Here is a 14917-nt window from a genome sequence, read left to right as displayed (position 1 = left end):
CGGTTTTTAAACACAATATTATAATGTAGAGTAATGTTATACTTCATACTCCCATTTTATTTTTATCCTACTATGTAATGAAATGGTAGTGTGGTACATAAAATTTTCTTATAATGTATTATACTATGTGATATTTCAGCTTGACTAGTATGAATTCAAGTAACTTCATATATAATACATTTTATAATATTATTATTAACTATAAGAGAAAAGCATATTCCTAAGACGTACGTGTTGTTTATTGTTTAAAGTCTTTATTATATAATTCACTTTATAAATTTATAAAAATTAAAAGTTTATTTGTCAAAATTCATTAATAAAGTTATAAGATATAATATAAATAATATATTTTGTTAAAGTTAAATGGCTTAGGAACAAGTTCGAACTCGTTTAAAGAACAAATAAATTCGTTGTAAACAAAATGTAACTTTGGTGATAAGGTCAAAGTCAGCGCATATTCAAAGAAAATCTGGATCACTTCGTACTTGTTCAAACTCTCAGGCAACCTCAAAGTAATTGCAAATTAACCAAACCAAATGTTGGCGTAGCCCTGACCTGTGCGTGTGCAAGTTTCTTAAATAAATGGAAGCAAACAAGAACTTCAATACCGTACATGAAAATGAAAGCCAACCGCCAGATTTTAAGATGATGCTCATACACCTTGATTTTCTTTTATTCAGAAACTCACCAAGATAATACAAAAAGGAAAGAAAGAACATTATTTCCATCTTTGTACACAAACATATCATCGCTCCAGAAATAAAATCAAAAAATTGAGATATACAAGAATTTCTTCCACTTTCAACAGAAAGATTTTGTCGCCTCCACTCAGCAGCAGTGAATATATATATATATATATATAGAGAGAGAGAGAGAGAGAGAGAGAGAGAGAGAGAACACAATCTGTGGACCTGCTTTTATCGCCTGATGGAACTGCATTTGCGATTCTATGGTCGATGATATACATACTTTGTTCTGGGGTCCACAATGAGGCCCTTCCCTCCATTCACTTCTAAATCATGCCTGCTAAATGTCATTAAGACATCAGAATCATATATGGAATTTGAAGGAGTTGCATATTATTACCATTATCATGCAGACCAGAAATGGCATGCGAATTGAAACATGCAACAAAAGTAGTAAACAGGAAAGGATTGCTAGTACAGCCATTTAGCCACTGCCATGGACACCCCATAAAATATTAATGAATGGGGGAATCCCTACATATATCATAATTGCTGTATACCAAAAACCGACTCGCCATGTAGTTCCCATTAAATAAAAAAAACCACAATCAAATTGGGGGGAAATTAAAAGGAACACTCAACTGAAACACAAAGTCGGGGATGGTCAACTGCTCACGAGGAACATATCTGAACAGCTGCAAAAGTCGATCAACATATACCACTTTCTTCCATACCTAAAGATTGTTTTCCACATAAGAAATACAACTAAAAATCTAATAAAAACCTAAAAGTTTGTTCAGTTTCCAGAATTTGATCAACAGGAAATAAGTTTCAGATATACCACATTGTCTACAAGCAACTGCAGAGCAAATATTGCAGCCTTCAGTCCAAATGTTGGGTGAAGAACATATATTGCCTATAGATATATATAGCAGATCAAGAGATCAGAACCAATGTTGCAAATATATTTTCTAAGAACAACTAAGTAAGCGATGCATACATGCAGGTTGCGCTGGTGTTTCCTACCAAGTATCTGTTGCAATCTTCTCATCCATCCCAAGTCCGGTTGACTAGTTATTGAGAGAAACATGTAGAGACAACTGGATTACTTTCAGAAGATTTAACTTGACATATAAAGCATAAAGCCTACCCCATTAGAAGAGCTCAACAAACACCCAGTCTCCATTAAAATGTCTTGGTTGTATAGTTCTCATGACAGGCCTCAATGTGCTCATCCAAGTCATTTTTTGCCTTCTTTTAAAATTGAATGGTCCTAATGTCCAAAAGTTCCTCCGTGATGGAAAAAGTTACTACAGAATAGGTTTCAGAAAACATATACTGTCTTAGACTGTCTATGGTAAAGAATATGCCCCCATTAGAGACGGTGGATAAGTCAAATATGGCCTATGCCCAATCCTCCGGTGAACTCACAAGGTGCTGCCAAATTGACTAAGCTCATGGGGGCATTTAGATGTTCCAAGTAACCACTAAATGCACATCACCGTAGTGTCTCTCTTATTCCCTTCTTTGTATGAATACCAACCTGCCACAGCAGTTACAAGTACTTCTACCACCACTTATACTGACCTCATGTGGCTTAAAAATTAAAATCACGAAAGATGAGGGACAACTACGTTGTTGAACCCCTACGGGTTGGCTCAAGTGGTAAAAGCCTTGGGCATGGGGGTATGCTCCCCCCAGATTTAAGGTTCAAATCCCCTTGAGTGCAAACAATCTCTAGGGGCCATCAGACTGGAGGATTTTTCTCTTAAATTAACCGAGGTGCACTTGGGGGAAACTCCTTGCTGAAGGCCTGTGCACCCCTGAGATTAGTCGGGACGCTGTTTAGGACATCCGGTGCCAATAAAAAAAAAAACTTTGTTGACAACAAATTATTTATTGGATAGGTTACCCTTGATATACAATTCCTGAGTCAGCATATGACTACCCTTGGCAAACTAGCCAAATATAATTTGCAGAGAGGCAAGACCACTGGACGCTACAAAAGGCGTGAGATAATTAAGTAGGCCAATTCTCCTAGGATACACGACACATTGATCAAATCCCACCTTCACTGAGAAGGAATATATGGGATGGCAGAATGTACCTCTCATTCCGTAGCTAATAGGCCCAGTAGCTACCAATGGAACTGGGACATCAACATAAGTCATGCATTTTTCATTTAATACTTACGGCTGTAAAGATGCAGCAGAGTGGAAGTATACAATAGTATAGGGCTTCTGAATCAAGGGCTCGAACTCCTGACATTTAATAAGAAAGATGTTGATCTTAGTCACAAAAACAACATCAAGGAGAGGTAAATCTATAAACCGATTAACACAACTAACTACCATTTAAAAGTATTTCTGTAGAAACTGATTAATGTCAAAGTGAAAGCTGTAACCTAATTACCTTAATTACATAGAGCACAAACCGTTCCAAATCGAGACATCGCAGCAGAAAATGTGCCCCCACAACAACCATTACAGGACGACCCTCACTATCTACCCCACCACGGTAACTGGAATAGAAATAAAGTGTTGATGTTAAATGTAGACAGGCCACCACTTTGAATGCATGAACAAAAAATTAAATATGTACCCAGGCAATAAATACTACCTAATATTATCCATGTGGGATTTTTTTTTAAAAAAAAAAAACTCCCTAACAAAAAATTTGTTCCACAAAAATGAAAATTTTTATCGTTGATACATCTCATAGTTGGGCCCATTACACAGGTAGTGGCTTGTTTGGATTCGCAAGTCATCTCAGCTCATCTCAACTTATCTCAACTCATCTCACTACTATTCATTACTATTCAGCAACTTTAACTCACAAATCTCACTACTATTCACAACTCATCTCATTACTATTCACAATTCATCTCAACTCATCTCAGCTCATCTCAAGTCATCTTCGAATCCAAACATCTCCCTCTTTTTCATTTTCATTATCTAGGCACAACAAAAGCACCCTTATGAAGTTTTTTTGATAATTAAAAAAAATGTGCTTTTTTGATAATTAACAAAAGCACCCTCATGAAATTGTGCACAAGAGTTCCCCAAAAGAAAAGGTTCCAAAGATACTGAAATGGCAGAAATAAAACAGGCAAGGAAGAATCTAGGTTTAAAGAGTTCACTATATTTGCAGCTGTCAAGGTGGATCTCATATGATGGAGAGAAATTAATTCAGAACAGCAGAAAATGTGCTATTATTTATTAATTATAAAAACAAATATATATATGTAGCAGACATGTAAAACAGAGAAAGAACAAGAAGTATGGACGTTTACACAATTTTCATCTCTGCAATTTCTGAAAGATTAAGAGAATTTGCTTTTGCAAGGTATCTAGAATGAAGTGAGTATTCTTCAGAGACAGACAATGGAGGTCCACCAAGGTCACCAAATCCAAGCACTTTAGCACAATTCCAACCCTTTTGTGCTTGAGCAGTTTTTTCCCATTGTTCCTTGCGTCTCTGATCTGGATCTTTGATTAAAGACATGAAGGCAGGATCGAGAAATGAATCCAAGTATGATGAATTCCTATAAAACAGTCACCGAGCAAAGTACTTGTATGTTGAAAACTAATAATCCAGCCATACTTTAACTCATTCCATAAAAAATGACTGATAAAATGATAAATATGAAAAGAGAGCAAATCTCTGCACCAATAGCTGGAAGTATTGGCATAAACAAAAGGGAAAACAGTGATTCACATATGAAGAACCAAATTACAAAATATTACTTACCAAAAAAAAAAAGAACCAAATTACAAAATATTGTTCTTTGATAAGTAATTACAAAATATTGTTAACATTCTTGTACGCTATGCTTTCTTAAAATTTCTGTAATTTCTGCTTTGATATGTAAAGCACTTCTAAGATGTTGACAATAAAGGGGACTTACAGGAGTAGAAAAGCAACTGGGAATAAAAAGAGTAGAAGGCTTATTAATGTTTGGTGTTTATCTGGGCAATGTTAAATCATGTTTTCCAGGCTTTCACATAAAGCAGTGCCAATAACCATTGTAACTGAGGCTGGAACAATCTCATCCCAGACTCCCAATATATACCAACATCCACGACAAAAAGAAACTTAAACAATAATGACAACCTGGTACATCAAATAAGGCTTGCATGATATTTTGTGATAATGGACAGCCTACACAAATTTCCCATCACAAGTTTAAAGTGTCCCGATTGTGGAGTGCGACTCTGTGAAATGGGAAAAACACATTGAAATCTCCAAGGAACAACTAAGGACACAAATTTACATGTAATATCACAAGAAATGCTTTTTAAGAAGCCTAACCTTTAGCTAATAGATTTTTGCTTACCAAAATTAATTTAAACCGCTACTTATTTTTAAGCAGCCTAACCTTTAGCTACTAGATTTTTGTTTATCAAAATTAATTTAAACCGCTACTTATACAAAATTCAATCATAAATTAGAAACAAAGTGTAGCAAACTAGAAAGAGAGGTGTGACTCTAATGGAAGAACACACCATTTGCAATGGCGGTTGAATTCCTAAGATGTATTGAAGTTCACTGACCTTCGCACCAAGCCAACATCACTAACAGGAAGATCGACTGGAGCTTTGGGAGGTTTGGGAGCTGTCTTCTTGGGTAAAGGCTTTATTCTGATTTTACGTTCATCTATAATTGTCTCACCATTTTCATCCCCAACATCTGAAGGAAGCTTCGAGATGGCGACCTCTTCCTCATGTTTATCTCTAGGAAAGTAGAGTGGAAGCAACCTAAATTGGAAAAATGTAAAAGGGATAAGGCCTAAAGACAAAGGAGTCCCAAAAAAGAGTTGTCAAAATGTAAATGATAGAAAATTCAATATAAGACCTGAGAATGCATATCATATTGATGTAATAAAGCAATGCACTTTACATCTAGAAGGTATTATATATAAAAATAAGCACAGTTATACCTCTTATATATTTCAGTATCACTTGTTGTGGTAGTACAAAAAACAACAGCTGTTATTTTATCTTTCTGCTTCTCAAGAAACCGTCGCACAGTTCCTGAAAAGTAAACCAAGGGTGAATTGGACAAGAAGGAACAAATTATAAACATTTGGCCTTCCAAAACAACCATTGACACAATAACTATAACTCACAAACATTCAAAAGATTCTCAGATGTATCTACATGAACAAACTATTCTACTGCACACAAATACAAATAAGAAATGAGTGTGAGCATGATGGCAAAGATATTAGATGCATGCCATTTGACAATTCTACCAAGGAGCAATCACTGCAGAAAAAAGGTAAGAGGTCAGTTTCAGGACTTTATTAAGCTAGAACACACCACAGACTTTCAGTTTTCCTTTTTTTTTTTTCGTCTCTTTCTACTGGTAAGAACAGCATTTTAGCTTTTCAGATTATCTTCATTGATGGTTATCAGTTTATGTACTGGTGGCATTTATGATGGTTCAATTCACACATGAACCCAACATATAGCAATACGGGACACAATTAACACGGGTTGCCCAGATGTCAACTAAGTACTATGGTGATCTGTGGAAAATATCACAAACAGAGCTTAACAAGTAGGAAAATATCTCACTTATAGCCACATGAGCAGCTGGTTCACGAGGATAGTTTTTAGCCTCTGTATATATACAGCCCATAGCAATACTGCATTCATAGATGCCAATAAAAGTAAGTTCCATATTTATGAAACTATAGGAAAATCACAAGAGATGAGCAAACTAGAAGAAAGAGAATGACGAAGCATCTGCTACTAAACAACCTTTTAAGCCCATTTTCAATGAGAAGTTCAAGGCAAGCACGATAGCAATGACTAAGAGCATTCTCTGCCGCAGTATGGTATTTCACAGCATATTTGGGGCCAACGGTATGGATAACTCTCCTGCCAAGATGGACAAAGAAATATCGAATTAGTTTCTTTTTCCTTTGTTGAGAATGCAGTATGGATACTTACAGAAAATGGAACAAAACAACACATGTAACACTTGTCAGAATCAAGGTGACACATGTAACTCAATCATAGTAAAACAACCAGGAGTTATGGAAATTGGAGCACAACATACAACATGCACATCCTGGTAAATCACCAAACACAAGTTATGATAGCCACCTCATGAAGTATGAACATAAAAGTGTCTGATGCAAGAAAAATCCAGAATTGATCCGATAACCAAAGATAGCTTACTTGTTCATCAATAAAATCAGGAAAATAACAATAAAAAAATCACTAGTAATATCAGTGGAAACCCTATGCTTCATCCACTGTTAACTTAAAGATAAACCACAACAGTGAAGTCAATTAAAAAACAACAAAAAAGAAGGCAGGGGGATCACTGCAAGTACTACAACTTCGAGTTAGAAATCAAGGCATCATAAGTGACTATGATCGCAGCCACAGAGTTTAAGAGCGTAATGGTACAGAGATGAGCATCTAATATTGTACATGTTTATGCTTTCTTGTTTTCCAATAAATGATAGATATAAGAAATGAACCAATATCCCCACCTAACAGGAAGGTCATACGCATTAGTAACTTTTGCCATCCCCGTCCGGCATCCACCCTGTCAATAATCAAAGATATATCAGTTCGGTCAACTCTGGTCGGTCAACTCTGGAAATGTCTTATCTCCAGCAAAGAGCCTTACCAATCAGAAGGCTTGATTTAAGCATGCATGGAAAGTTAGACTTTGTTGATAATAAAAAAATGGCAATCTACATAGTCATTAATGATAAGAGTGTATCCTGAATATTTAATATCTTTTAATTTTATCTTATAAATCCCTATGTGTAGCTTGTCATGCCGAATTGTCCAGGATCTGGGAAATGATGCTGCCTTAAGACCACATCTAGTTGACATTGAATACATTACAAATGAAAATTTTCTAGAGGCAAAACAAGGGCTGAAAAAACAATTAACATACCAGCGTAGCACATTCTTCTGCAAGACCAGGTCCGGCCGCAGCATGCAAACCAGGGCTGCTGTGTGCTTCATCCAAGTTCTGTTGACCATCCAATATATCAGTTACATTTTATGCATGTTAAACATAGTATTCCAATGCATGCATAATGTTGTACTTCAACTGGGAAAAATCAACTGCATAAAACGTATTTGGAAATATAACGAGGAACCATGCTCCCTTGGGGAGCTTCTCATGTATCTATTAGCAACTATTGTGACACTTGTAGTGGGGATTCAAGCAAATCTTAGAATCACTCTTATTAAGGAATTTTTAATCAAAAGTTAGTGCTCCAGAACCATCATTAGACATCTCCATTTCAATCAGAACTCGAACGATTATCACCCGCATTTCTGGTACATCCATACATTAATTAAAAAGAAAACGAAACGGAGTTTTTGCAGACCCTCAAACCCTTCACATTAAGTGCTGTAGCAACAGAAATCAGCTACATTTTTCAACTGGGAGAGATTCAAAAAAAGCAATTCACAATACAGAATATATGGAAAAGAGCCCAAAAGTTTGATAGTATTTTGTAATAGATCAACTGAAAACTTTTGGACAAGTCCAAGTTTGGTTCAGAAATTAAGTCTCTCCAAAATTTAGGCCTTATATTGCACATCAGCACAACTCCAAAATTGGTAATTCTTTTTCACACGTTTCATTGTCCATATAAAAGCAAAAGCATGTCCGTGTGTCAGTTTTTTTGGGTAAGTACCACATGTCAATTTGGTGTGAAAGTAACAACTTCAAGATTTCCAAAGTGCGAAAAATTGTTTTTTTACCTAATAATTATCACCATAAAACTAATTAAGCAAGACCAGACTACAAAGTATTAAGTGCTCACCTCATTTGTTGAGTTCACAACAGCATCTACCTCAAGATTCCATGGGTTCCCCCTCCAAAGATATATCTTTGAGTTAGTGTCATGATCAACAGGAAATCTTGACACCATTCCGTAGCTACCAATCTCCGCCCCAAGAGACGTCAAAGGATCAGGAAAGTAGGAATTAGAAAATGAAGGATCTTCATTCTCAAACTCCAAAGACGACCTATGCTCTGCATCACTCCAACGCGGAACTTGATCCAAGCTCACAATAGAGTCTCCATTATCTGTTGCCACTCCACCCCGGGTTGTGGCCGTGGCCACAGTCCGGTACATCTTTACAACTCCCAATTACTCTCACTTCCCTTATTAATAGACTTCTCTGGAACAGGATTCCACACACACCCACGCACTATGCGTCAGTCCTTTCAGAATCAAAACTTCAACAGCCACGTAAAAGAATAGTTTAATGCAACCCAAACTAATCACATAATTAGCACGAAAACAACATAATAAAATTATATAATAATCCAACTAATCACATAAATATAAATATAATAAGCAAATTTCAACCAGAACTAATATCATATGCACACCAAAGTAAATTATATTACTGTATTACAACCAAGTTGGCATAATTTTCTTCAATGTTCATAATATTTAACCAGGAGTAAAGTATAAACGCAATCCTCATTATTAAGCCAATTATAATTTCAAAGAAACTCAATGAAGAGTTACAAGACAAAGAAAAATATACTCAAATTTTGATAAACGAAACTCGCAAAAGACCGCACAGATTAAAAACAAGGATCACTCGAGTTTTGAATCGCCAACGCTTGGCAGCTTAGAAAATGAGGAAAACAAAATTTACGGATCTATTCTCATTACACAGGACCCAACTTTTCGTTGGGAAAAAAATCACCTTCCTGAAAACCAAAAGCCTAGTGTAGCTAATTGGATTTAATTAAATCAGAACACCATGTAAAATTCAGAATCTCGCTTTTGTTTTGTGTATTCGGATGGTTCACGTAGCAAGCAAACGGATAAGTAATTTGACTCGTTTGAGTGTCAAAAACCAAACCTGAAATTTCCGCAAAAATGAGCATTTAAACAAAGAAAAACCCAAAGAAACCATGAAATTCATCGATGGAGGGAGAGAGAGAGAGTACCTGTGATTGTGAGCCTGGGCTTGGAAAAAATATTAAAAAATAATAATTAATATTGTTCTTTTTATTCTGTGGGGTGGAATCGATGGATGAGAAGGACAACTATTTTTGGTGGGTCGATGAGCTTGCAGCGGCGAACGCTCATCATTTAACCAGGAAACTACCAGGAAAATATGCCATTTTATATACGTTATTTGTCCTTTTGTGTCGTTGATCTCGGAATTTCATAAACCCCCCTCCATCTTTCTCTAAATTCCATTTAAGGACCTTCTCCTCATCCCAAACGCAGTATATTATATGAAGAAAAATTATAAACACAAGTTTTACATTCTGAACATCCATTTAAAAATATGTAATTTTATTTTTTTATCCTCATAAATAAAATTACATATTTTTAAATAGATGTACAGAGTGTGAGACTTCTATGTAATACAACTCTTATATAAATGAATAAGAATAATACTATTTAGTCATGTCAAGCTTATCGCTCAAATGACTTTTTTTCCTTGATATTGTCGCGTGATTTCATTTAATTTATTAGAAAAATAAAAAACACAAATTCAAAAGAGTTAGAAAAAAATTAAAAATTCTAAAACTGTAAGTTAACCGGTCTGACTTAAAAAATCTAATTGGACTAGTCCGATAATACTAATGGTTGATTTTGATCCATTAATTTTCAAATTTTTTTATTTTTGGTCCGGTTCAAGATTATGGTTTTTTTAGATCGGACCAACCGAAATACATAAATATAATTTTAAATTATTTATGTAATTCTCATTTAACTTATGATCATTAACCATATATGTTAAATATACTATTAAATATTAACTAGTAGCTATTGACAATGAACTAATATATTATATAATAAACCATAACATTATATGCAATTATACATGCTCTAGTTACATAGTATCTACACCTAATTAAATAGTTATATACATTTTTTTTTAAGATACCTAAGTTACAAGAATGAAATATCTATGGTCTAGTTATTTATTAACCATATATAAAATATTAAAATTTTAATATAGTTTATTATGTATTAACTATCATAATTCATACATATAATATTGAGTATTGAGTACTAAGTTAGTAACATCATTAATATAATTATAATTAATGATTTTATTGATGAGTTAATTAGATAATCTACGTTAAGGAACTCATTTAATTTTAATTTTATTATTTTATATAATTCTTATCATTTAATTTAATGGACTTTTTTGTATGTTGGGCTGAAACACACAATAAAAAGTAAGTTGGTCTTTTAACAAAAAGTAGCCCATTTTGCAATGGCCCATACTGAAATGGATTGAATGGACCGACCGGACCGATAAATAATGGTCTGGTCCGGTCTGATCTCGGGGTAGAAAATGAATAGAAAATCCTCCTTTAGATCCACTGGACCGGACCGATTACACATTTAATAGTTTATGTTTTCCTTTTTAAATATTTTCAGATATTCTTTTAGTTTGAATATATTTTTGTATTTTTTTTAATAAATCACGTGGCACTTTACGGTGATGTCACATCAAGAGAGTCATTTGAGCAATAAGTTACAGATGACTCAATAGCACTACTCATATTATTTATATGTGTGTGTAAATATATTTTTGTATGAAATTCTATAATTTCATCTAGCTATGGAAACAATGTCCTTTTTTCCAAACATTCCATGGTGGTTGTTTGAAGCCTTATCATGAGGACAAGGAAGACCCAGAGAGAGGCGTTTCCGGCGTCACGGCATGCACTGGCAACGATTATGACATCTTTTGACAAAGAGGTGGAGTGCATACTAGCGAAACGCATGATAAGTCGACGGGGCGTCCCAGCATACAAGGAGTACTTTTTGAAAGAATAATTATAGCCTTCCTGCTGGTTGACGACCAATTTAGAATTTAGGTAATAAAAATAGTTCAAAAAATAATAAAAAAGTGATGTAAAATATATTTATAATTTTGCAAACTAATTTTATTAATCTTACTTATAAATTGGTTGTTAATCAATTGGAAGGGTATCATTGTCCTTTTTAAAATGGAGGGTACTTCCCGAACGAGAAGCATCATGGGAACAAGCGGTTATAATTAAGTCAATTTATTGAGAGTAATGTTAAATACAGTCGTAGATTGCGTAAATACTATGTAATTCTTTTAAAAAAAAGTGAGATGTTTTATTAAAAGACTAATTTTTTATTCATATAGATCCTGTATGTACTCACATTTTTTAAAAAAATTACGCAACACTTAAACACTCTATATTGTAAATATCATTTATCGTTTAGAAATGAAATGCGGTATAAAATGTCTTATAATCTTGATACTGCCATGTTTGGATTCTTTAAGAATTAATTGTAGGACCACTAAATTGGTTTTCACCATTCAACAAAAACATTTATTGGGATTTTTTTCAGTTGAATTTATGGATTGGATGAAATTTACAATTATATACTTCTGATCATATTCCATTGAACAAGTTAATAGTAGTCTTCTCTTCTGTTCTTGAAACCATGTGGTACAACAGTAAAAACATGACACGTGTAAAACTTGAGAAATAGCTCTAAGATATAAAAGCAATCGTCAAAGAAAAATTATAAACGCATGTGTGTAGGGGAAGTCTGCGCGCACGATTTCCTACATGGAATAAACGAGAAACGCTACGTTTAGCTACTGGGAAGTTGAAGAAGAAAATGGCGCTAATGAACTCCTCCTCTGTTGAAACGGTGCGCTTTGAACATTCCTAACTCTCTAATTCCATCCCTCTACTCAGACTCCCCTGCCCTCCCTCTGGATGTGGGTTGGTGATGAAAACGACTTAAACCATCTCATATTTGGGTTTTACTGTTACAACTCAAAATTTGAGAATGAAGTTTGGGTTTCGAGCATTATTTTTGTTTATTTATTCTTGTTTGTAGCTCTTGCAAAATATTTGCAAGCTGAAAAATATAAATGTGGATGTTGGTGATGATAAATATAAATGCAGATGTGAGTTTTACTTAGAGAAACGAAAGAGTTGTTGAGCTACGTCTTCCAACTTCTGTATTTTTCTTTTCTTCCTCCTTCATTCCTCCGTTCTCTCTCTTTTGTTAATATAAGTGTAGTAGAACTGATTGCAAATTAGCTTGAAAGACGGAAAAAAATAGTTTAAATATTAATTAAAAAAATCCACTTACTTATGCAAGTCAGGTGGAAGGATCGAAAATCCTCGAACTACCAATGTTTAGATATTAAGATGATATTATAAATATATAAATAATAGTAAAATAATTCGAGTTAAGATATTTTATGAGATTTTAATAAATAAAAGAGAAACAGTTGAATAAAAATATTATAAAATTAAAATATTATTAAAATATAATTTTTTATCTTGAAATTTAAAAAAATTGATTTTATTTTATTTTAAACTTTAGAAAAATCGTAATGATTACCGTAATGATAATTAGATAAAAAAAATTAAATTTTAAAATTAAATAATATTTATATTTATATGATACTTAGATATTGAGATGAGATGGATTGAGACCATCTCAACATGTAAATAGGGCCTTGGAAAGGCAAGATAAACACACTTGGAGTGCTTGCCAAATCTATCTTGAACAGTGGCTAGTGAGAAATGGGTTGGTTTGTTTGCTATTTATTTTGTAATATTATTATTTTTTATTTTCAACGTTTTTTAATTTTTATGTTTTTAATTAGTTGATGCGGCGAGTATGTTTTGAAGTTATTTAGTTAAATCTTGACACGTGCCACATTCCTATTGAAAGCTTAGGAGAGTGATAAGTGATCAGTGATAAAGCTGTCATTTGTTTATTTAAAGCAACATGGACGAAAGTATTTAATCACTGCTTTTTAAAATTTTCAAATACGTGGAATAAACTGAAATTTTGAAAAAATAAGGATTATTTTTCTATCTTACGAAAATTAAGAATCCAGTAAGGTTATGTTTGGATAGTGACTGAGATGAAAGTTAAAAATTAAATAAAATATTATTTTTATTATTATTATTTTGAGATTTAAAAAAATTAAATTATTTATTATATTTTATGTGAGAATTTGTAAAAATTATAATAATGAGATCAGATAAGATTAAACTCTCAATCCAAACCAAACCTAATTGTTTTTGCAAATAATAGAACCAAATTAGTATTTATTAATTTTATAAAATTCTTAAACCTCATTTTAATTCAAATTCACTTGTTACCCACATTACGATGTTTTATCTCTATTTTGCTTTGCTGCGGGATACTCTTATTATAGAATTGAGTACAAACCTTTCACAAAAAACTTAAAAATCAAATTAATCAATTAATTTGATATAGTATATTTTTTCTCTTAAAGTTTATTGAGACTAGATATATTTATTATTGCGAGTATAAATATCTCATGTAACATCAAATGAACAACACATGTTGAAGGCCAACTCATGCGTCAATCTCTCTTCTATTTGCTCTAAAATTCAAGCAAGAATACGAGGTTACCTTGAAACAACATAAGGTATTCTATCAAGAATTTTCCAAGAACCGCAATCATTTTCGATAATCCAGAATTGAAATTTTGGCATTTCTACAAGAAGACAACCCCTACTTGGCTGTAAAAAATTTATAAAGATCCATATGCAATTCCTCTCCAGTCAAATGTGGTAGAAGTGAGAAAGCCAAGCCACTGTAAGAATGGAGTAATAGAATTCTCTGATCGTCCGAGCTACTTTCAGACTACGTTTCAATGTTGAGAACATCTCAAATCATTTATAAATAATAGTAAAATAATTTATAAATATTTGAAAACAATTATTGTATCTTCGATTGATAAAATAGGTGGAGCTTTTATATCGCTTTTCCAGACCTCATGTCAACTTTTCTAGTATTTACTAATAGAGAAATGATACTTGTAATCGTAAGTGTGCAGACGCCGTACAATCGTTTTAAAAAAGATAAATAAATATGAAATTCACATGAAAAGAAAGAAATTTTTTACTAATAGATTTCACTCTTTTTCAAAACGATTACATTCCACGATAGTATGTAGCATTACTCTTACCAATAATATATATTGACTAGGATTATAGGCTGCCATACAAAACCATAAAATACCAATAATGTCCACATTTTGGTTTCATAATTGTGACAGCTTATAATACTGAATTTAGAATATTTCATTAAATTTTTATTCACAACGTCAAGTCAAACACGTTATTGATGTAGAAGAATGTAATATTAATTATTATAAAAAATTATTTGTATTTTATATTTCTATGACTGATTTAGTCCCACACCGAACGATACA

The 14917-nt window shown here is 33.3% G+C and overlaps 1 protein-coding gene across 1 annotated transcript; it reads right to left on the bottom strand.

The window, feature by feature from the left end:
* Window positions 1-614: 614 nt before the first annotated feature.
* On the bottom strand, window positions 615-9800 carry LOC109002883 (protein GDAP2 homolog). Its single transcript, XM_035684478.1, has 15 exons — window positions 9642-9800; window positions 8494-8854; window positions 7611-7688; window positions 7195-7250; window positions 6452-6571; window positions 6266-6336; window positions 5626-5719; window positions 5240-5443; window positions 3979-4230; window positions 3099-3207; window positions 2880-2947; window positions 1687-1756; window positions 1528-1602; window positions 1329-1420; window positions 615-1023 (listed from the first exon to the last, which is right to left on the bottom strand). Exons 2-15 carry the CDS (start codon window positions 8806-8808, stop codon window positions 948-950), a joined length of 1680 nt encoding a protein of 559 aa, XP_035540371.1. The 5' UTR covers window positions 8809-8854; window positions 9642-9800; the 3' UTR covers window positions 615-947.
* Between the last annotated feature and the right edge of the window lie 5117 nt (window positions 9801-14917).

The sequence above is a fragment of the Juglans regia genome, chromosome 13, assembly GCF_001411555.2.
Source record: "Juglans regia cultivar Chandler chromosome 13, Walnut 2.0, whole genome shotgun sequence".
Classification (NCBI taxonomy): Eukaryota; Viridiplantae; Streptophyta; class Magnoliopsida; order Fagales; family Juglandaceae; genus Juglans; species Juglans regia.
This window is presented reverse-complemented; position numbering and strand designations above follow the sequence as displayed.

Excerpts from the sequence above, each read along its gene's own strand:
- LOC109002883 (XM_035684478.1), bottom strand. The coding sequence starts at position 8,808 with ATGTACCGGACTGTGGCCACGGCCACAACCCGGGGTGGAGTGGCAACA. Across the intron at positions 5,720-6,265 it reads AGCTGCTCATGTGGCTATAA|GAACTGTGCGACGGTTTCTT; the intron begins GTGAGATATTTT and ends TTTACTTTTCAG. Across the intron at positions 2,948-3,098 it reads TTGTGCTCTATGTAATTAAG|GAGTTCGAGCCCTTGATTCA; the intron begins GTAATTAGGTTA and ends ATTAAATGTCAG.